Source organism: Peromyscus leucopus, chromosome 19, assembly GCF_004664715.2.
Source record: "Peromyscus leucopus breed LL Stock chromosome 19, UCI_PerLeu_2.1, whole genome shotgun sequence".
Taxonomy (NCBI): domain Eukaryota; kingdom Metazoa; phylum Chordata; class Mammalia; order Rodentia; family Cricetidae; genus Peromyscus; species Peromyscus leucopus.
The window spans coordinates 21,970,401-21,993,788 of NC_051079.1; the positions used below are offsets into that span (position 1 = coordinate 21,970,401).

The following is a 23,388-nucleotide window of genomic DNA, read 5'->3' on the forward strand; positions in this document are numbered from 1 at the left end:
TATACTTACAGGTGGGTAGAGGGATAAGTATTTAGAATGTAAGTAGGAGTTACACTGATTTAGAAAATGACAGTTGTAGGTTCTTCTTCAAGATCCATGACTTCACCAGCCCCAGGTGGCTGGCTAGGTTTCCGGTACTAGGCATGATTTCCCTCTTGTTGAGTGGATTTCAAGTTCAATTAGAGAGGTAGGTGTTCTTTACTGTCAAGGTATGTGTGCCTCTATTACACCCTTAGGGGTTTTGTGCCATGGTGGTCTCATTGTTTAGGCACATAGGCATCCTAGCTGGGCACATTGCTTCCCTTTTTTGAAAACTTGCATGGCACCTCCTGGTACCACATCCACATATTCTTTTTTTTTTGGTTTTTCGAGACAGGGTTTCTCTGTGTAGCTTTGCGCCTCTCCTGGAACTCACTCTGTAGACCAGGCTGGCCTCGAACTCACAGAGATCCACCTGCATCTGCCTCCCAAGTGCTGGGATTAAAGGCGTGTGCCACCACCGCCCGGCTTACAACCAAATGTTCTTAAAAGCATATTACTAAGTGAAAGAAGGTAGTCTGAAAAGGTTATATGCTGGTTATGATTTGAGTCTGACGTTCAAAAGAATTTAAATGCTGAAGAGATGGTAAAGGGCAATGGCTGCTCTTCCAGAGGACCTGGGTTTGATTCCTCTAACCCACATGCTGGCTCACAACCATCTATAACTCCAGTCTCAGGGCATCTGATAACTTCTTCTGGTCTCCGTGGGCACCAGGCATGCATGTGGTACACAACATACATGCAGGCAAAACACCTGTACACATAAAACAAAATAATATTTTTTAGTAAAAGTAATATAAATAATAACAGAAAGATGCTCAAATAATATCCTCCAGTTCTTCAAGTATAAAAGAAAATAAGGAGGGCCAGAGAGATGGCTCAGCCATTAAGGGCCAGATTCACAACCAAAAGTATAAGAGAAACATAAGGAAATCCTGTTTCTCTGCAAGGGAAAAATGACCACCCTTAGCATACCTACACAATGGACATCACTACACAGGCGTCAGAACCACCCAGTGCAGAACAGTGACGGCGCCAGAGCGCTGGGGGGTGCAGAGAGAGTGGAGGGACCGACTTTTGCTGGTAGGAATGCAAAACAGTTCAGCTCTAGAAGACAGTCTGGGAAATCCTTTTAACACTGCATTTATTCTTGTCCTTTGGTCCAGGGATCGCACTTCTTAATATGTATCCAAAGGAGTTTAGAATTTACATTTATGAATACCTGAATACGGGTGCTCTCAGCCACTTTATTTATAATTATCCAAAATCAGAAACAAAAAAGACGTCCCTTAATAGGCGAGCGGGACAACTGTGGTGTTTAAGACAATGGGATGTTATATAGTGCTGAAGGAAATGAGCTGTTAAGACATGAAAAGCAATAAAGGATGCCCCTCCCCCTGTATGTGCTATACCTGTGTACAGGCTTTGCACGTGTGTGCATGTATGTGGAGGGCTAAGGTTTGTGGTGATATTGTGTTCCCCAAAATATTGTGCACCCTAATAAATGTATCTGGGGTCAGAGAACAGAACAGCCACTAGACATAGAGGCCAGAAAATGGTGGCACGCACGCTTTTAATCCTATCACTTGGGAGGCAGAGATCCACCCGGATCTCTGTGAGTTTAAAGCCACACTGGAAACAGCAAGGCATGGTGACTCACGCCTTTAATCCCAGGAAGTGATGGCAGAAAGCAGAAAGGTATATAAGGCATGAGGACCAGGAACTAGAGCTGGTTAAGCTTTCAGGCTTTCGAGAAGCAGTTCAGCTGAGATCCATTTGGATAAGGATTCAGAGACTTCCAGTCTGAGGAAACAGGATCAGCTGAGGTATTGGTAAGGCGAGGTGGCTGTGGTTTGTTCTGCTTCTCTGATCTTCCAGCATTCACCCCAATACCTGGCTTTAGGTTTGATTTTATTATTAAGAACTGTTAAGATTCGTGCTACAAAGGTTCACGCCAGGAATCATTCTTGGCTGCTCTTCCACCTTAGTCACTGAGGCAGGGTCTCTCAGGCAAACCCAGATCTTGCTGACACTGCTGGTCTCATTAGCCAGCTAGCTCTGGGGATCCCATCTCCACCTTGTAAGGCTGGAGTTACAGGCAGACTACCACACCCACCCAGCGTTTGTGTGGGCTCTGGGATCTAAACCTTTGTCCTCACTCTTGTGAGTCAAGCACTTTAACCACCTAGCCATCTCCCTACATACGCGACAGACGTGAAGAGCGAATCGGGAATGCACACCACTAAGGGAAAGGGGTCCGTGTGTAAGGGCTGCATACCGCGTAGCTCCAACGATGTGACATTCTGGAAGAGGCACACCAGTGGGAAGGGGGAGCAGATCCTGTATTGACAGGGGTTGGGGATGGGAGGGGAGATAGCTGGTACCCAGGAGACAGTGAAACTGCCCCACATAATGTATGTATGATGCTATAATGGTAACCATGTCACCGTACACTTGTCCAAACCCATAAAATGTCCACCACCAAGAGTGAACCCTAATGGAAGGAAACTATGGAATTTAGCAGATCATGAAATTATCAGGTTTATCAACTATAATAAACGGGCCACTCTGATGCAGATGTTGATGGTGGGGGAAGGCTACATGTCATGGTTAGTTTTGCCAACCTGGTACAACCTAGAATCCCCGGGAAGAGAATCTCAGCAAGAGACTGTCTAGGTCAAGTGGACCTGTAGGCACATCTGTGGGGGATTGTCTTGATCGCCTTCATTGATGGGGAAAGACTCAGTGTGAAAGTGGGCGGCACCATCTCCTGCTGTTGGGCCCTGGATTGGAAGAGTATACAAAGCCAGCCGAGCACCGAGAAGGCATCATTCTGTGCTCGATGTGACTAGCTCCCGTAAGCATTTGCGGCTGTGATGTTCTTACTATGATGGACTGAAATTTGGAAGTGTGAGATAAAATAAATCCTGTCTTCCCTACTTTGCTTTTTTATTTTTGTCAACAGAGAAACTAGGGTACTGTTCCCAAGTGTGAGTGGCAGGTACCTGGGGCATGGCTGCATCTTCTGCTCAGTTTTGTTGCATGCCTAAAGATGGCTAAGTAGTTAAGTCCTTCTGCTCTGGCAGGGGACCTGTGTTTGGCTCCCAGTTCCTAAGTTGGGTGGATCAAAACTGCCTGTAACTCCAGCTTCATGGGACCTGAACCCTCTTCTGGCTTCTATAGGCATCTGCGATCACATGCACACACCCAACACATACATACAACTTGAAATAAAATAAGTCTTAAAAAAAAAAGACCTTCTGAAATAGAAAGTCAATTAGAAACAAGCAAGCATTGTTTCTTTGCCCCTTAAATTCAGGTGCGGAGCACACACGCTCTCTTCCCAAGCTTTTGCCTCTCCTGTCACATTGTTGCTTCCCAAATACTGTCCTCAAAAATAGCTTCCTCACAATGTTTATGTTTAAAAATGTATGTACGTGAGTGTTTGTGTGTATGGGTACACATGGAGACCAGATGACAACCTTGGATGTCGTTCCTCAAGATACTGTCTATCTTGTTTTTTGAGATAGGGTTGCTCAATTTTACCTGGAACTTGCTAATTTGGTTAGGATGGCTCCCCCACCCCACCCCCTGCTTCTGTGTCTGTGTGTCTGTGTGTGGGCAAGAGGCTAACCTTGGGTATAATTCTTCAGGAGCTGTCCATTTTGTCCATCTTTTTGGGGGAAAGATTCTCTCACTGACCTAGAATCCACCATTCAACTGGGCTGACTGGCCAGTGAGCTTGGCTTTTTTATTTGGGTTCTGGAGATGGAACTAGGGCCTCAGTCTTCTTTCTTATGTATAGCTCTTCCGAGTCTTTGATCCTGAGTGCCTAATTAACTCATACGTAGATTTAAGGATAGCGCATGTATATATATATTTTGGTTGTCTTTTCATTTATGATCATCTCAAGGGCATCACTTTTGTATTGTTTCCTAATTGTGAAGGATTCCCCAATGGCTTCTCTTACCGCTGTGTTGGCGTGGCTGACCCTTTCCCATTGAGGAACATTTTCTGTTGTTTCATATTTTTCTGTCATATTTGGAAACACCAGAAGCCCAACGAAGCAGAATCTTCCATTCCCAGGGGCTGACTGTAATAGAATTTGACTTCTGCTCATTTCTTCCCTCAAGGAGTGTTGGAAGGAATGGCTTTGACAGGCCTGGGGATGGGGCTCAATTGGTAGAGGACTTACCGAGTACGAATGAAGCTCTGGATTCTGTGCACAGCACCCCATAGATGGGGCACCATGGTGCATGCTTGTAGTCCCAGCATTCAGGAGGTGGAGACAGGAGGATCAGAAGTTCAAGGTCATCCTCAGCTACATAGTGAGTTTTAGGTCAAGGGATATATGAGACTCAGGAGAGAGGGAAGGAGGGAGAGGAGGAGGAGGAGGAGGAGGAGGAGGAGGAGGAGGAGGAGGAGGAAAATAATTACTTTGAGAGAATAGTAGACAATTTAAATTAGGAAAGAGACCATGAGGCAAAAATATATTTCAGGAGAATGCTGATTTAGGAACCCAGGCTATTTAGATTTTGTTTGAGGGGCTCATAAATGGGGCATAAGTTTATAATGAATTTGCATGTTTGTGTGCATATATGTATATGCATATAAGTGGTGTGTGTGTATATGTGTGTGCATGTAAGTGTGGTGTGTGTGTATGTGTGTGCATGTAAGTGTGGTGTGTGTGTATGTGAATGCACATGGAGAACAAAGGTCAACCTTGAATATCTTGCTCAATTGCTTTCCATATTATTTTTTTAAAACTGTCTCTCACTGGCCTGGCGCTCATAGTCTCCTTTAGTCAGGCTGGCCGGCCAGATGCCCTTGTTTGAGTTTCTCAGGGCTGGGAATCATCAGTGTGCCTACAGTGCCTGGCTCTTCCATGCATCCCGAGGATCCAAAGCGGGTCCTAGGTGGATAATTTCAACATAATGGTTTCCATTCCCAGTGTTCAGTGCTTGTGAGGGCTGGTTATTTTGCTATCTGTGAGACTGTTGCCAGTGATCAGCTCCTGGGCCAGGAAGGAGTCCAGGATGGGGAACCAGATGTAGCCAGGCAATATCCAGGGGAGGTCCAGGGGGCGAGACGGGCCATTGTGAAGGCTGGCTGAGCCTTTTCTTTTCAGGCCTCAGTTTCTCCATTTGTACAAGGACTTGGGGGAGAGCCTACATGAGTACTTCCTGTTCCCCTGGGGAATCCCGTTGTCTCTGAGACCCTGCCCCAGCCACCTTTGGAGTGTTCCTCTGTCTACTGTGAGCATTCCATAGGTCTCCCACCCTGGCTCCTGTCCATGTTTTGGACACAGCTAGGCCCCCAGGAGCACTCATCTCTGTTCAACTTCTGCCCACAAATCCTGAGACACTTCCAGGGTAGCCGAGTGCCCCAGAACTTTTCACAGTCCCTGGTATGGCTTTGGGCAGAGGGTGTGGATACCAGCGTACCTCACAAATATACACAGTTGGCGCTCCCTATTTGCAGTTCTGAATCCTAGGACTGATAATGTTCAGGGGAAAATTTTATCTGCACTGAGTATCTGCACTGAATTCTTTTTCCTTGTCCTTATTCCCTGAACAAAACAGTATAACAGCTATTTATGCAATATCTGCATGAATTAGACATTATGAATCATCAGAAATGGTTTAAAGTATGGGGGGGAATAGGTGTCAGTTATATGTAAATACTCTGCCATGTGTGTATGTCTGCATGAGTGTGTGTGTGTGTGTGTGTGTGTGTGTGTGTGTGTGTGTGTGCTGTCCACACGAGGCCAGAATACAATTTGAGCTGTCGTTTTGACACAGGATCTGATTGGCCTGTAGCTCCCCAACTACAGTAGGCTGGCTGGCCAGCACGGGTCAGGTAACTGCCTGTTTCTCTTTCCCTGGGAGTCTTTGCATTAAAAGACCTGAGAATCCGGAGAATTTTGGTATTCGTCAAAGTCGAAGCACAGCCCCTCCCCCACTAGTGACTACGTAGTATGTGTCATTGGACAGCCTTATCTTCACGAATAGTGAATGACCCTTAATCATTTCCCTATTACAGGATTAGGCAATCCCCCTCCTCCCGCCCCCATACATTGGTGGCAAACCTGGATGCAGTTAGCCTCTTGGTGTTTCTTTCGTAAAACGGTAATAAACTGGAGCCTCTTCCTCATAGGACTGTTGGAGACTGGGTGAAATAATGCTTACCAAATCGCTCAACACCATGCCAGGCACACATTAAACGTGCAGCTAAGGTTAGGTGATCGTTAGGATGATAGTTAAAGGCAAACTGGAAAAACCAAGTGCTTAGTTGGCATGGGACTAGGCAAAGAGAAAGGGACAGAGGAACCTGCCCTAGGGTGCAGGTGGAGGCGGACGCCCGGCTGCCAGAGGGAGGGGAATCCCTGGAAGGGCATTTTCCCAGCCCCCGGCGACTCAGGGATTCCAGGGACACGCAGGCATCTATCGCGCCCCCCCTCACTCCCCCCCATTATCTTTGATTTTAGAAAGCACCAACTCCTTCACCTGGTTCTAGGGTTGCAGGAGGTATCTGCTTGGGAGGAGGATTTAAGCCTCAGGACCGCGGTGGCGCGGAACCGGGGACAGCGTAGGTAGTTCCCACCCCCAGACGAAATCGCCAGCACGTCCGGGGAGTCCCTGCCCCGCAGCCCCCCCCCCCCAAGCAGCCTCCCCCCCCAAGCAGCCTCCCCCCCCCCCTCCGCCTTTCCCAGCGCCCGCCCTCGAGGCTCCCTCCTCCTGGGCGTGAGGATCCGAATCCCAGATTGGCCCTTTAAAAGGCAGTGTCGTGTCCGGAGGGGGCGGGCTGGGGGCGCTGACCCGCCCGCGGCTAGTCCCTTCTCCCCGCCCCCTCCCTCCCCCCCGTGGGTCCCTCCCTCTCTGGATCCCCGCGTCGCTTGCTCGCTCGCTCGCTGGCTCGCTCTCCCCGCGCACGCTCCGTCTCCGTCAGTCCCCGGAGCTGTTCTAGTGCGCGGCGTGGAGCCAGAGCCCAGGCTGGTGGAGCGGCCGGGGCCGGAGGCTGCGAGCGCGGCGCGCACCGCCTCCCCGCGCCATTATCCGCGCTCGCTACGGGCGAGGCCGGCGCCGCGATGGCAGAGATGGGGAGCAAGGGGGTGACGGCGGGGAAGATCGCCAGCAACGTACAGAAGAAGCTGACCCGAGCGCAGGAGAAGGTGAGCGACCGGTAAACCTGCCACACCTCTCACCCCTACCCCTGGGATCGAGCTGGTCACTTCCGGATGATCGTGGCCGAGGAGTCCCCGGGCTCGGTCTCCCTGCAGTTAGGGTGTCCCCTCCTCCCTACTCGGGCTCTGGTAGAGGAGAGCGCAGCTGTCCACCTTGTCGTCGTCCCCCCCCCCCCCCCCACCGTTTTGTACCTTCGCGGCTCCTCTGCAGAGAAGTGGAGGCCCACGCTCTGGTTTGCTTCTCGGACGCGGGGTCCGCTCTTACCCTAGCCTGGAGTCCAAGGGTCGGGAGGCTGGGAGGTGACCCCCAGCTCTCTAGACCCACGCGGGCAATCCAGGCGGGGCTTGCGTGGGGGGAGGGAGCCTGTCTCGCTGCCCCTAGGGCTGTACACGTCCCAGACTTCTAAGGCTATACTTTCCCAGCTGGCTAGTGCAGGCGCCCACTGCCCTCTCCTTCCTATGGCCTCTCGACGTTAATCCCTGAAGGAGGGATTGCTTTTCTCTTTCCAAGAGGTGCCTGCGGCCTAGAAGGTCCCGCCCAGACCCGCCGGGTTGCAGAGGGTTCTGCACCCTTAGCCCCCGCAGGGCTTTGGCGGTTCCAGCCGCTGGAGAGAGAGATGGTGGGAGCTCCTGGCTATACCGGTGGCCCAGGAGAGGGGTGTGGAGGGCGCCACAGGGAACCCCATCCCTGTTGTCTGAGAGTACCCTGGGGTTTTTGCAGGAGATGGGATCAGGGCTTCCTGGGACACCCTGACTGTGCAGGAAATGCAGGGGGTTGGGGGCGGGGGTCCTTCGCTGGCCTGCCTTTTACCCCTCGCTGTCCCTGGCTCATTGAATTGGATCACGCCAGCTGCTGACGCCACTTCCCCTGCCAATTCCGACTCTTGAAATCTGAGATTGTACAATCTGTGTTTCTGCTAGGGATAGCCCCCCATGGCTCGAGCTGGGCCGGGGCCTGATGGGGACGGGGACAGGCTTGCCTTCCTCTGCCAGTCTTGGGGCTGTTTATAAACAACGACTTTTGCAGCTGAGAGCTAGCTATGCGCTGCTCCCCAAGGATGCAGCCACGTGATGTGATGGGAGGGGGGAGTAGAGTTTCCTTAGAGAGCCCTACTCCTCCTCATCCTTGTGGTTACTAGCTAAGGAGGGGGTGACTGTGAGTATGGGGAGGCTCTTGCTAATCTCCAGATCTGGCCAGAGCTCCTTACCCCATTCAGGAGGAAAAGGAAGAGAGAGGGATTAGAGTCGTAACCCCCACACCTCCCTCCGCCTGCCCCAATAGTCTGCTGGTGGCTGAGGAGACCGGTTACCCAGCTGGAGCAGTAGGCAGATACAGCTACCCTAGCTCCCAGTGACCTAGTAATTCATTTAAGATGCCTGGAGCCTGTGTCCCACTCCTAAAGGAAATGAATGGAAACATCGGGAGTAAACTGAGACAAGTTCCCTGCCCCCACTCCGTGAAGATCAACTTCATACGCCTCTTCACTGTAGCCGGTGTGCACCTCTGTCCAGATGCTGTTTTGCTGGCAGTAGCCTCCTCGAGGCAACCCCAGGCGCCATACGTGTAGGCTGTGTCCCTTTCTTGTAGATGGTCCTGTATTGCTGGGCCATCTCTCTTTCCAGTGCCCCCACAAAGAGGTTCTGGGCAGTTGGCTGACAGCTGGTTGGCTGTGGACCACGGCTTTAGCCAGCAGCTGGCCTTGTCTGAGCCGGGACTTCATGGGTCTGCACTTGCCTCCTGCTCTGTGTCTCATGGGCATTAGTTAGGGACCATTTGCCCAGGGGAAGCCAAGACAGTCTGACAGGTATCCTGAGACAGTAGCCTGTTCCCCATCCTCTCCCTGCTTGGCACCACAGACCCGGCTTCCAGGAAGCCCTGTGTCCTACCTAGGTCCTCTTCTGCTTATCATCCTGCCACTTGGGAATCCTCATTTGTCACAGCCTGGGTGTACTGATTGGACTGCCTCCCCAATATCTTCTGGTGGTGGTCCATGCCCGATTCAATACCCATTGCTAATAGGATCTCAGGTCCCACACTGTCCTACAAACAGTCCTGCCTGACACTGGGCCTACCTTTCTTCAAATAAACTAGCCGCCCCAGGGCAGTTTTTATTTTTTATTGTCACAGAAGGGTATTTTCTGAGCAAGGATAGCAGGTGGAAAGCACAGGGAATGTTGGGGAGATAGCTCAGTTGGAAAAGTATTTGCCGGACAAACAGGATCTGAGTTTGATCCCCCAGGACCCATGTGTAAAACTGGGAGCAGGAGCGTTGTGAGTTTGAAATTCCGGCACTGGGGAGGTAGAGACAAGAGGATCTCTGGGACTTGCCAGTCAGCCAGTTTGGCTATATCAGCAAGCTCCAGGTTCAGTGAGAGATCCTTTCTCAAACAATATGGTAGAGCAGCTGAGGAAGAGACCTGATGTTGAGCTCTGGCCTTTACATGCATGTGCATACACACAGAAAAAAAAAAAAAATAAGAACGCCTCCAGTGTATTTGCTTAAGAAGAAGACCCTATGGCTTCCCATTTGGTCTTCCCAACTTCTCCCTCCTAACAGCCATGGCGATTGAGTGACAGCAAAGTGCAGTGTGCCCTCTGGTGCGAGGGGTCACAGGACCAGCTCTTCTCTGTGGCCCCTAATGAGTCTTAGGTTGCTTTGACTGCCCTGGACACACCAGAGCTGTGCTTGTGACCCTTGTGTGTCTCTCAAGCTCTGGTGGGTGGTTAGTGGGTGTTTAGGACTGAATGTCGGGACTTGGGTGCTTGATCTTGGAGCCCTGGCTGGCCCAGACCTGGGAGCAAGCAGTTGTCTTTTTTTTTTTTCCCTGCCTGCACACATGCCAGGTGCCTTGTTCTAGACTGAGTCCCCGCGAGCCGCCTCAGGCAGGAAGCGTATGGCTCAGACCTCCATGGGGCTTACTCCTGGACTGTTGCTGTGTGCCTGAGATGAGCCTGTGTGCCTGGAGACCAGGCCCGTGGGCTTCATGAGGTCATCTTCCCATTGCATTTGGCTTAGCTGACCCTCTATAAATGACTGTGTCCATTTTTGGGCCTCAGGAGGGTGGCTGGGCAAAGCCAATTTAGGGTGGAGGCTGGGTCAGATGACAAGAGGATTAGAGGCTGGCGAGCTGGGCCCCTTGGGGGATGGGGTGGTTGGGGAAAAGGACAGCTGGGGTTTGGGGGGGGGGTATGGAATCTTGCCTGCCCAAGTCCACGGCCTAGGAGTCCTCAGGGAAGAGTGTGTGAGGGAGGCTGGGCCTTGTTCTCACAGGACTGAGCCAGTGCTTGAGCACAGGGAGAAGGTCCTGGGTGTGGCGGGAATGCACAAAGGGGGAATGTTTCCTTGATGGCTGTGGCTGTCCCTGAGCATGCTTGGAGGGGGTGCAAGAGAGAGCGGGGGGGGGGGGGGGGGGGGGAGGGAGCGCCAGTGGGAGTGGGGAGCCTGGGGTTGTCGGTGTGCAGCACGTCTCTGGCATGTGAAACAGATGCTCAGCAAAGGAAGGGGCAGCCGTGGTTATTTATAGGACCGGGCCACGTGGTGGTAAACTGCGCCATGGTGCTGGTTATGCCACCTTGACACAGGGCAGTGAACTGCACTGGGTTCCTGTGCGTGGTCAAGGTCTTCCCTGGTGGTAGGTGCATCAGCTTCCGTAGTAGGAGCTGGGTTTGAGCATCAAGCTTCTTCTGGTGGTGACCTAAAGAGTTGTTAGGCTACCTTTAGGAGAAGCAGGTGCAAGGGTCCCCTATAACAGAACGTGCTTTTGCTGCCTAGTCCCGAGTCCCTGCTAGAATCACATAGCCCCTGCTTCTGAGGTCATCCGGGCCACTGATTTCACTTACACAGGCTTTCCCCAGCCTGAGGACCCAGCCTGAAGTTGCTGCCTTCCATGCAAGGCATAGTCTACATCCCCTTTCTATCTCCGTGCTTCCCTGTGCCCCGGAGAGTCTAAGGCCTGTTCTCAGTCTCCTCTCCCATGCCGGATCACCTCCTTTCCTCTCCAACTCTCTGCACTGGACCTCTCTCTCCTTGAGCTTGGACAGGCTCTGCTGAACCTTCCAGCGGAGATCAGATTTCCTGAAAAGTCTTTATGTGGAACGGTGTATCTTCCCTGCAAGAGCCTGCCTTCCGTATGGGGTGTTGGGTCCTTGGGGATGGGGGTCACAGGGGATGCTCTGGAGACACTGGTCTCAGGAAGGGGTGGGAGAGCTGTAAGCATGTCCTTGGGCTCTTCCTGAGCCCCCTCAGGCCTGGTGGCCTCAGTAGTGTACTGGCTGTGGCAGGTGGAAGCCAGGCAATTGGTACCGTACTGGGGGGAGGGGATGGAAGAGGGAGAGCCTGCTGGGATGCCTAGGGTACAGGTATGGGGCAAGGTGTGAAGGGCTGGTGAGGATGGTGAGAATTTCAGCTCCATGCACGAGAGGGGTGGCTGGATGACTCAGGCCAGATTTCATTAAGTGTTGCATGCTGGGGTAAAAAAAAAAAATCTGTGTACCCCAGGGGTTCTCACAGCCGCTGAGGCAGAACCACTTCCTACCACTTCCTCACAGATCATCTTTTGAGGTTCCTCCATCTCCTTCCTTCTCTGGCTTCTGCCTGGGTGGCCTTGGCTGAGTTCTTTCCAAGTTGTGAGGCTGGGACAACGCTGAGAATGTCTCAGCCCTGCTGTGTCTTCCATCCTGCACATCAGCATGGCTCACACACGGGGCCTCTGGGTCCCCCTGACCGGCTGTAGTCAGGTGGCAGGTCCTTCTGGAGACCACCCCCCCAATGGATAAACTGGGGATAATGATAGCTCCTTTTCACAGGCGTGTTGTGAAGGACAGAAAGCGTTTAACAGACGCCTGTCACATAGTATGTGCTCACTAAATATCGGCTGGGTAGGTAGACTGGTAACACAGAACCTCCCTGGGAGCCCTCCACAAGGTCCACTACTCAAATCGCTCCCTGGGAGTGTCCATTACAGGCCTTTGTAGACAGCTAATCCCTGCTGAGCCCTTAGCCTGTCAGGGCTTAGGATAACAGCCTGTGTGTGTGTGTGTGTGTGTGTGTGTGTGTGTGTGTGTGTGTGTGTGTGTGTGAATACTGTGTGAATGTTTATGTGTGTGGTGCACATGCATGTAAGTAGTGTGTACAGGGGCAGTCTTGCAGGCAGAAGGTTTGGACTTAAGAATCAGAATGATTTAGAGTTAACTCCGTTCCTACAGATAAACTCTAACCTGGGCCTCCTTAACAAGTCTTTTGTTTCTTGACACTGGTGGTGTATTTATTCTTCTACACAACATGTAGCACACACTGTGTGCTAAACACGGAGGAAGCAGGGATCAAAGCCGTGCCCTGTGGAGCTGATGTCCTAGCTGGAGACGTGGTCATCTCACAGCGGCCACAAGCAGGAGCGTGTTCCATGTGTGGAGACCAATGCCCGTGCTTAGGTTTTAGATGGATGTGATTACAGACGCCGCTGGCTGCCTTGGTGGGGGAAGGCTAGGGGAAGGGTCTGGTCTCCAGGTGAGGGGCCACCTCTTGCAGTGGGGGACTTCCTGTTGGATGTCTGGTATGTTGCGTTTTCCTCTTTGGCATGCTTCCACTGGGTCTGAAAAATGCAAAGAAAAGCGTGCTAATCCTAACATTTTACACCGCAGAGGGGCAGGCCAGGGCAGATGCGCAGCTTGAGGTGGGTGTTTGTGCAGGGCCAGGCGATTAGGGGTGCCCGTTCAGAGTACACTTTGGGGAGCGTGGAAGAGGCACTTATTGGATGCTACCAAAGATGTCAAAGGTGGCCTGGACTGGAGGGGTCCGCTTGAGAGATCCCATCTAAGCAATGGTGCCGGGGAAGGTCACAGGTCTAGTGAACTGGGGCTGAGTCATCTCTCCACACCCACACGGTGTTCCTGTCCTTGGGCAGATCCTGCCAATCTGTCTGACCTCAGTCTTCCCTTCTGAAAAAGAGGTAATGATACCTGCTCCCTGGGCGCTTGGGAAGTTGAAGTGGAAATTTGCGTAGGTGCTGCTAGGTCAGGGGAGGCCGGAGACCACCAGTAGTACTAATTTAACCTCTCACTGCGCTAGTGCCGTAGGAGATTCCATGAGGGAATGCCTGGCACCCAGGCTTCTAAAGCCCCCTGTGAGAGGCCGCCATCTCTAAACAAGGCTGCTGGATTCTGCACATGCTATTAAGGAGCAGGGGCCAGGGTTGGGGAGTGGAGAGAAAGCCTGCTGTTCCTGTCCGAGGGAAGCGTCATCAAATATCAAGTTACTAGTAAGAGCTGTGGGTTACAGCTTACCTATACCTTACCATCATTGCGCAGTCTTGTGACTGTCACCCAGCGAAGAAACTAAGGGGCTGGCAAGGTGGCTTGAGGGATAAAAAGACACTTGTCATCAGCCTGACCATCAGAGTTCTGTTCCCGATCCCTGGGGATCCCATGTGGTGGAAGAGAGAGGACTTCCACATGTATGCTATGGTACTTATGCATATATACACATGTGGATACACATGAGTAAATAAATAAACAAATAATAAAATTTATTTAAAACAAGAAAGGAACTGAAGCCTGGTCCAGTGGTTGACACTCTGCAGACTCTCTGGACCAACCAGACTTACGGTTCCCACTTCTCCTGCAGTCAGAAGGTGGGAAGATGTATACAGGTGAGGAGGACTTTGGCCCCTGAGACACTTGACCCTTAAATAAGATGCACCCCTAATCCCACTTGAGGTGGAGGTTTATTCTGTGTGTGGTAGACTAGGTGATGGAAGGGAGGCCTGGGTTTCCAGGGCAAGACTGAAAGTGACGGTCCCACATCTCACAGCTGGGGACAGACCAGACCGAGTACGTGCGTGCGTGAGTGGGTGTGTGTGTGAGTGTGTGTGTGTGAGAGTGTGTGTGAGAGTGTGTGTGAGAGTGTGATTGTGTGTGAGTGAGTGTGTGAGTGAGTGAGTGCGCTCTCCTGTGTATATCCACATGGAGACCAGAGAACCTTATTTTTTGGAACAAGATGTCTCCTTGAACCTGGAGCTTGCTGTCATTGAGACCCCTGGATCTGCCTCCTCCAGTGCTGGAGCTTCAGGTGCGCACTGCTGTGCCTGGGTTTTACACGGGAGCTTGGGATCTGAACTCTGGTCCTTATGTTTGCATTTACCCACTGGGTCATTTCCCCCGGTTCAGGAACACCTTTTATTCTGAATTACATACTGTATACTTTAGCTCCCATCTTTGCTACAAAGTTCCCTTTTATAAGATGACAGGGATACTAGGTGTTTGAAAATGTTCCCAGGAGAAAGATCGCTACTGTTGACCTCACACAAGTTAGGAAATCTTCTTTCTCAGTTGCAGCCCTCCCTGTCTTTGCCCTCAATGGCAGGGTACTGCCTCCTGCCTCCTCGGCGGTGTCCAGACCGCCAACTCAGCACGCAGCAGGTATTCTCAGCATGAAATCAGCCCTCAAGTGCCTTAGAAAATTGGTTTCAGGGTACCCACCTTGCAGATGTCCAAATCCTTCAGAGGTCAAGCCTGTGACGTAAATTAATGTAGTATTTGCATAGAAACTATACACATCTTTCTGTATGCTGCTACCCGTCTCTCGATGGTTTATAATGCTCAATTTGGTGTGAGCACATGGCACATCATATATTGCTCAGGACACAACAGCCAAAAAACCCACCCCGTCTGTGTGTGTTCAGACACCATTTTGTCTTTTGAAATGTTTTTGGTACTCCGTTTGTTGAATCTGTGGCTGTAGAATTGGAGGACCAGTGTGCTTACTGCAGAGGGATGCATGACTTCTGGCATCAGGAGACAGTTCTGCTGGAGGCTGAGGGATGGAGAGGAGGAGGTGGAGAGGAGGGATGCTTACTGCAGGACCGGGGCTAGGGTTAGGCGGGAGGAGGCTGGTCCCACCCTGCTCTGCCACGTTGGGGTAATCTAGGCCTCCCTTCCTCCATGGTCAGATGGATGAGTAAATAGCTCAGGCATGTGGTGGAGTAAAAGCGGCTGCAGATTGGCTGCCTGGTGAGACTGTTCTTGTGGCGAGTCAGGGGTGTGTGTGTGTGTGTGTGTGTGTGTGTGTGTGTGTGTGTGTGATGAGTGGGGGGCTGCCTGCTTTGAGGTCAGATGACAAATGGGACCTTGGCCCTCAGCAGACCAATGCTCTGTATGAGCAGAAGTACCGGGTTGTATGGATCAAGGGGTGGGGGGCAGTGTGGTTGCTAGGCCTGAGGCCTCACAGCTGCCGCGGAGTCTCCACCCTTAGACGTGGTCCTTATGCTTTTTTCTTCTTCTTCCAGGCCCCGCACTTCTGCCCCAGATCCCAAGTGTCACAACAGATGGATTGGGGTCACATCATGGGGCTTGAGGAGGGAGCCTCAGACTCTCTCTGGGTCCCCCTGGGAAAGGGCGTTTGTGTCTCTGGTGTCCTTTGGAAGGGTGCCTAGCTGCATCATCTTCCCACTGCAGCGTGAGCGCCCTGCACTAAGCTGAGCCCCAGGTCATCATGGGAGTGAGTGGGTGGCCACAGACAGCAGCTACTACAAGGCCAGCCGGGGAGGTATTTTCCCCTGTTAGAGCTGCTGCAAGTCCTAGACCTAGACCAAGTACTACCACAGACTCCGCTCCTTATCGAACCGCCCTGGCACCCTGGCAGGGCAACCCCTGCGGACTCCTCATTGTGTATGCAGCACATCTGACCTGAATTAGACTCTGGGGAGACTGCAGCTCGCTCGGGCTGAGGTGGTTTCTCTCACTGGCCATTATGGGTCAGGAGTCTGAGAGGGAGATTCTTGCCTTCCCCCTGGAGCCCCCACAGGCCTGGATGGATGATCAGGGAAAGCTCCCTAGAGGCAAGGCTGGGCTGTGGGCAGTCATGGAAGAAGAATTTTCAAGGCCTGTTTGAGACGGAAAGTTAATGCAATTGGGAGGTGAAGGCCTGAGGCTGAGAAAAGATACATGGAGTCCAGGTTGGGGCGGGGGTGCGCGCGGGGGGGTGGTGGTGGTGGTGGTGGTAACTGGCTTTGTCTCAGACTGGATCTGGCTCGGGTGTGCACGGTGTTTGTGGAGGTCAGAGGTCAACGTCAGGACTCCGGCCATCTTACTTTTTTAAATTAATTTTTAAGTCAATGAATTAATCTAGACTGTGTTTGTGCGTGAGGGCAGGTTTGTGTCAGGGGACACACGTGGAGGTTTGGGGACAACTTTAGGGAGTTGCTTCTCACCTCCCACTTTGTTGAGGATGGGTCTCTAGTTTCCGCTGCTGCTGTGTGTACTCCAGGGAGCTGGCTCATGAGCTTCCAGACCATTCTCTGTCCTTTCCTCCTCTCTCACTGTGGGTGTGCTGGGATTACAGGTGCACACTACTCCATCAGGGTTTTTATGTTTGTCCCAGGGTTTCAGGTCATCAGACTCACGTGGCTAGTGCCCTTAACCACTGGCCCTTCTTCCAGGCTCTCTCTCACCTTGGTGAAGTTCTCACAGGGTCTCTCATGGTTTGGAACTCTCCACGGAAGTCATGCTGGCTGACAAGTGAGCCCCAGGGACCTGCCAGGCTCCACCTCCCAGACCTGGGATTGCAAGTGTGTGCCACCACATCTTGGCTCTTTTATGTGCGTTTTTGGGGATCAAACTCAGGACCTTTTGCTCCTGTGGCAAACACCTCACCTGCCGACCTGTGTCCCTGGCCTCCTGGGTCAGGCTCCTTAGCTTTCTTCCTCAAGTGTAGCCGGAACCATCCTGTCTCCCCAGCTTGCGCTCAAACAAACATTCACGATTTTGGTGTCTTACTGACTCTGGGCATGGGGATCTCGGGGCAGCTGGGATAAGGAAGTGAGCTCTACATTTCCAGGGGGGAGTCACTTTGGCCAGAGTAGAAACCAGCTGTTTGCAAGAGGCCTGAGGGCCTGGGTCAGGTGGGGCCAGCACAAAGCCTCCTGTATTGGCTCTGTGATGTTTGGTTCTGCTTATGCCTTCTTTTTCAGGGCCCGTGGAGGGGTTGGGGGGTGGCAGGGTGTATGAAGATGGGGTGACACCAGTGGTTCTGATGAGCGGGAATGTCAGGACCCGCTCACCCTCTTTAGCCAGTGGCCTAGAAGGGCATGGGACTGTCCCTCACTCTTGGGTCCTGCCAGCCCTGGGCATGCCTGGGTGTAGGTGCGGGTTGCAGGGTGGCAGATGACGATACTGAATGCTGTGTTATGGAGGGGGATGGGGGGGTTGTTGGCTGGTGAGGAGATGGAGATTTCCATGGGGCCTGCCTGTGGTGGGAGGAGCTTCGCTGGGGCTTCAGGGCCGGAAGGGGATAGATAGGGTGACAGGACAGCCTCAGCCGGTCCAACCCCTTCCCAACAGCTGCAGCTTCTTTCTTTGGACCGTTCACTAAGTTCACTTCAGCCGAGATGCCTGAGCCCTAGCAAGCCTGGGCCCCCCCCACCGCTGAGTCCTGAGCACTGGCCTGATACCCAGAGGTCGTCGTCCGTGGACCCCATTTCCATGCTTCTGGCTGCTGTGTTTTCCTAGTTCTTAGTCCAGGATGGCATGAGCTATCTTACTCCTTGTTGCACACGCCATGGGACTGTGGCTTAGTGGTCAGACATGCGTGATGAGGGCGATTGGGGCTCTGACTTAGACGGGACCACTGGCAGGTAGACAAGAGGAGGGTAAAAGCTGGATGGGGTAAGAGGGAGGAAGAAAATGTAGTGACGTCGTAGGGATGGGTAAGAGGATTTAACGTTCAGGGAGGAGAGAGGATTTGTCCCGTGGCCCTAGGGTTTGCTTGCTCTCTGAGACCACTTTTCCTCTAAGTCTGTGTGGGCGGGGAGAGAACCTCTTCCCCCATCCCACCCTCTCCCCCTTCTCCTGACAGGGCTAATCTGCTCTGTGTCAGGGAGATCTTGGGGAGGGCCCCGATGGTCTGCAGTTAGCCTTTGCGTTTTCTCTGTGCTGATGTGAGGTTTCTAGAAATTGAACTGCAATGCTGTCCGTGGCTCCAGGTTGGGGCCGGAGGAGGAGGAGGAGGAGGAGGAGGAAGAGGAGGAGGAGTCAGAGGGCACAGCGTATATTCCTTCCTCCTCCCCTTCCTCCTCCCCTATCTGCTTGGGGAAGCCCTGGGATTTCCTCTATCTTGGACCTCATTCTGAGTCCAGGTTGTTTTTGCCCACAGTGCGTGCGTGCGTGCGTGCGTGCGTGCGTGCATGCGTGTGCGTGTGCGTGTGCGTGTGCGTGCGTGCGTGCGTGCGTGCGTGCGTGCGTGTGTGTGTGTGTGTGTGTGTGTGTGTGTGTGTGTGTGTATTGGGGTGGAGTGTCCTGATTACATCATTCTCAGCTTTCCCTGGAGACAAGGCCTCTGAACTTGAAGCTGGACTGGCAGTCAGCAGGTCCAACCCAAGCATTCTCTGTATCTTCTCCTGCCACCCACCCAGTACTGGAGTTAGGGATTTGAACCCAGGTCCTTACACTGTCTCCTGCTCAGCCACACCTCCCCCCGGCCCCCGGCTTTGCCCACCTTGTGCTGTCCTCTTGAATATCCAGAGTGAGAGGATGGGTGAGGGGTAGTGTCTACCCCAGAGCAGATGTCAGAGCCTCTGTGTTTTCAGATGGAACCCCATGTGGGCCGCCTTTGTGACTGAGGCCTTGGTATATGTTTGGGAGGTGGACAGCGACCTCGGAGGCTGAGACTCTAGAGAAAGTGAATGAACCCTTCACTGTGTCAGGGATTTCTCCATGATTCTGGATCTCCCCATCGACTCCAGATTCATTCCAAGGTGACTAAGGCCTGGGTTTTCTTATGAACAAAGGTTCTCAGAGGTTCAGGGCTGGGTAGGAATAAAGCTGGCCTGCTCCCTGAGCGGGCGGTAGCAGCTGGGTCAAGATATACCCACCACCTTCTCTGAAGGAAAGACTGGGGACTCTGTGAGTCATTATGGCTGGCCAGAGGCTGAAGGGTAAATTTCAGCAGGACAGGCTGAATCTGTCCTCAGCTGAAGGGCAGACCCTACTTCCTGTCCCTCTGACATTGAGAAAGTTGCTTGTGGAGTGTGACTGTCACCATTCGCCCAGGACACTGAAGGTCAGGCTGCAGCCTTTTACAGGGCATGTGGTGTCCCTTAGGCCAGCGTGGGTGTGTGAGGCTACTCCGTGGCCTCCGTGCGGCTCTTGGCCTTGACGCTCAACCCAGGCCCAGCTCCGGATCCAGATGGAGGGGCCCGAGGCTCAGTGGGGAAGGAGGAAGTAAGTCAGCCTTTGCAGGGGGTTGGCCCCCAGGTCACGCAGCCTTGCCAACTGTTGGCAAGGGCCAGCCTGTGGAGTTTGTGGGGTTGCCATCCACTCCCAGCCTCATCTTTTTCTCCTGCTCCCCGCTTGGGCCCATTCTTTGGATGGTCATGGTTGTACCTAAGAAGCAGCCCTGTGGGCAGGGACAGCTAGGGAGTCAGTCTGATCGGAGGGCGTGTGAGGCTTGGCTTTGGATCCTGGGGCCCTCTGCCCTCTCTTCTGCTGGGGGGCTCCATGCTGCCCGCCCTGGACTCCCCCTCAGCCCTTCCACTAGTAACAGATGGTGGACCCAGCTCTTGGCTGGGTCTCCCAGAGTTCTGAAGTCATAGAGGGAAGTATCTGCTCCGGTGGAGAGGGACTGGGGTGACTTGCCCAAGGCTGTGGTATAGTGACCATCCATTCTCTGGCTGTCTTCTCCTCCTCACTTTGTCTCTCTGAGCTTGTGGTCCCCTGAAGTGTTGAGTCCAGTGGTGCCCGGGACCCCAGGCAGAAGTCACACAAGGCCATCATTCAGTTGGCAGTCCTCTCCACGCTGGACAGCAAGCCAGGCCGTGTCCGACCTCTCCGAGCCTTTTCACTCTGTTCTGCTGTGCTCCTTAGGACCTGGAGTGCGGAGCCTGGGGTTGGCCTTGATAAAACCACACACGCGTCAGCACCTTTTCCTCCCAAACTTCCCTTGCCTTGCATCTAGAGCTAACAGGACAATGGCTTCTCCGGCCTCTTCACCCTCTCTCCAGTCTCCTCTTTGTCTACCATGCTGTCTAGACCACTTCCTTTGCCGGCACAGGAACAGTTAGGGGTCTGGCTCCGCAGCCCAGGTTGGCCTTGAACTCGTGGTCCTCCTGCCTGAGCCTCCTGAGTGCTGGGACTACAGACATGCACCTTCCCCCGCCCCCCACGCCAGTGCCTATTCCCTCGGAAGCAATTACGGAAAGTTGTAAGTGAAACATGAGTTCCCGTAATTTATTCTTTCGTGCGTGCATGCGTGCGTGCGTGCGTGCGTGTGTATGTGTTCACATGTGTGTGTGTTCATGCATGTGTAGGTCAAAAGTCAACCTCAGGTATCATTTCTCAGGTACCCTGATTTTGGAGGCCGGATTTCTCACTGGCTTGGAGCTCTCTGATCCAACTAAGGTGGCCAGTTGCCTTCCCCATGCTGGGGTTACTGGCATGTACTGTGATGCCATATAGTTTTGGGGGAGAGGGTTGATAGGTCTTCATATCTGCAAGGCAAGCCCTTTACTGACTGAGCCATCCCCCCCCAAGCCCCATGATTTACTCTCGATGTGGCTTGGAGAGGAGGTAGGAATCCAACACTAGTCTGCTTTGATGGAATTATGTGATTTTTTTTTTTCGTTGCCTTTGTTTTGTAGCGCTGGGAGTGGAACCCAGGGCTTTGTGTCTGCTAAGGCAGCTGGTACGCTAGGCCCATGTGTGTGTTCTTCTCCAGCCCAGGCAGCAGGTGCTGAGGGGGTGGGAGGTGGTGGCTTTAGAGGCAGATCCACCCCCATGCTGGGCTGAGAATAACACCACACTCGCCAGCCCTACGAGGGGTGGCTCAGATGATAGAGATCTGTATAGGTCGCTAGAGAACTCCAGCCAGGGTTGGGGCGGGTGCCTGTCAGGACGGCGCCCCACCCAACATGATAGGCCCTGGGGTCACCCTGTGGCATTCACATTCCACTGGCCATGCCAGGCTGCCGGGCTTTTGGCTGGGCACTAGGGCCAGGCTATTGAGGCTCAGCCAGGGCTCCCCACAGTGGCTGCTGCTGGTCGTGCAAGACTGTCCCCAAAGGGATACGACTTTTCCCTTTTGCTGATTTTTGAGGACCCTGTACTGTGTCTTATCATTGAGTGTGGCATATGTATGGAGGCCAGAGTTGTTCTTTGTCTCTCTTCCTCCGTATTCTTCTGAGGCAGGGTGTCAGTCAGACCCAGGATTCCCCTATCTCACTAGCCAACTTGCTCTGACCATCTCCTATGTCTGCCTTCTGAGGCTGGAAGTACAGAGAGGTGCCTTGCCCACCCAACAATGGACATGGGCTCTGGGGCCCTGAACTCCCAGCCCTCTTGCTTACATAACCAGCTCTTTAAGCACTGGCCCGTCTTCTCCATCCTGATTTTCGAAAGCGAGTCTCTCATTGGTCCAATAGGCCAGGCTGACTGGGGATCCTCTGTCTTTGCCCCTCAGTGCTAGGGTTACAGGTATTCCACGATGCCTGTCTCTTTATGTGTATCCTGGGGCTTGAACTTAGGCCGTCACGTTTTCAAGGCAACCACTTTACCATCTGGGCTGTTTCTCCAACCCGCCTTACCGTTTTAACCAAGGGGCCCAGGGCAATGGGCTGAGTTCTTACAGGATTCTCAAGAACTGCAGCCAGGCAGGCTGCCGAAGGGAGCTGGGTCTGTGAGTTGTGGACTTAGGTGGTGTCTGTCTCTGAGGAAGACTCAGTATGAGTTCAAGAGAGTCACAGAGGTATGTGTGGGCACATGTGGAGGGGCTGGGTAGGGTGGGGATGAGATGGGGTGGGCTGGCTTGGGTACAAACAATCCTACCTAGGATTGGAACAGGGGACAGGAATGGAACCAGCCGCTGTGACTCCAAGGGTGGAGTCTGTGGCCCTGGTCCTCATGCCCCAACTTCCTGGCATCTCTGGGTACCTCACTGCCCCATGTATCTCCATCTTGGGGAATGACAATCTTTCTCTAGTTGCTCAAGCCCGAATCTCTCCTTCCCGCCCATTTTTCATGCTGTATTTAATTATTCTTAATCATTTCCTGTCTGTATTCTGGCCACTGCAGTCTGACCTGCATGGATTTCCTGACCTACCCTTTTGAGAATGTCCCCATGTAGCATAGAAGTCATGACAGAGTGAATGTCAATCAAGATCCGGCTTGGTGGGTGGGACGATGGCCCAGTTGGTACAGTACTTGCCATACAGACATGAGGACCTGAGTTCCATCCTCCAGAACTTAGATTACTGGTAATCTCTGGTTACTAGACCACCTGGCCAATAAGCCCCTGTTATACACTCTCCCTTACCCTCTCGAAACACAGTAAGAACAGAAAGTGATCTTGGAGGGTTGAGAATGTGGCTCAGGTAGAGTATCAGCCCCATGCACACAAAGCCCTGGCTTTGATCCCCAGCATCACATCGAATAAGTCAGGGCTGGTGACACACACCTGTGATCTCAGCCCTGCCTGGGGGAAACAGAGGTTCAAGGATGATGACGTAAAGGGATGCAGAAGCTGGCCTGAGACGACTCAGGTCTGTCCCTTAGGGTAGGTAGCCCGAGCCTGTGAGTCGGGGAGACTTCAGGTACAGAGGTGTGGGCTCTACCCTGTGGGTTTCCACTCTTTGGGTCCCAGCAGCCTTCCTTCACTTTGACGTGGGGTCCTTCTTTCCATGTCTCTTGAGGCCTGGCTCTCTGGCTTCTTCATGAGTCTTTCCATCTTCCTCCATGCCCAGAGGCAGCCAGAGAGCATGGGCAGGGGTCCCTGCTGGGGCCGGGGGGGTGGATATATGTGCATCTGTGTCATTTCATATCTGGATGTGAGTGCTTGGCACAGGCTTCTGCTGCCTTGGGGGGGGGGGACGGGCTGTCTGAGGGCTGGGAATGCTCTAATCTGCTAGGGGTGGGATGGACTCTGTCTCTGACTTCGTCCCAAGACCAGCATCACAGGTACTTGTGTTACTCTGGAAGGTGGAAGGCAGACTGGCCTGCCGGTACTACACTGCAGGAAGCCCCAAGGTTTGTTCCTGGCCATGGTCTTCTCCATCCTGGATTTGCTTTCCGAGCCTGAGCCCCTGCATGGGAACTTAGGCTTCTCCTCTCTACTACGACCACAGCTGGGCCAGGTGCACTGCCTTAGGCTCAGTAGCCTGCAACCCTCCCAAGATGCCAGCCC

The 23,388-nt window shown here is 52.9% G+C and overlaps 1 protein-coding gene across 23 annotated transcripts in view; it reads left to right on the top strand.

The window, feature by feature from the left end:
* The first annotated feature begins 6,921 nt into the window (after nucleotides 1-6,921).
* Nucleotides 6,922-23,388, top strand: part of Bin1 (bridging integrator 1) — a 60,569-nt gene continuing 44,102 nt past the window's right edge. For 13 of the 23 annotated variants that reach the window (XM_028867053.1, XM_028867059.2, XM_028867057.2 and 10 more), the window contains exon 1: nucleotides 6,922-7,210. In XM_028867053.1, the coding sequence (XP_028722886.1) occupies nucleotides 7,127-7,210 (84 nt within the window). In that variant the 5' untranslated portion in view covers nucleotides 6,922-7,126. The remainder of the gene's footprint in view (nucleotides 7,211-23,388) is intronic. The other 10 variants (XM_037197035.1, XM_037197037.1, XM_037197036.1 and 7 more) reach the window with 6 other exon arrangements.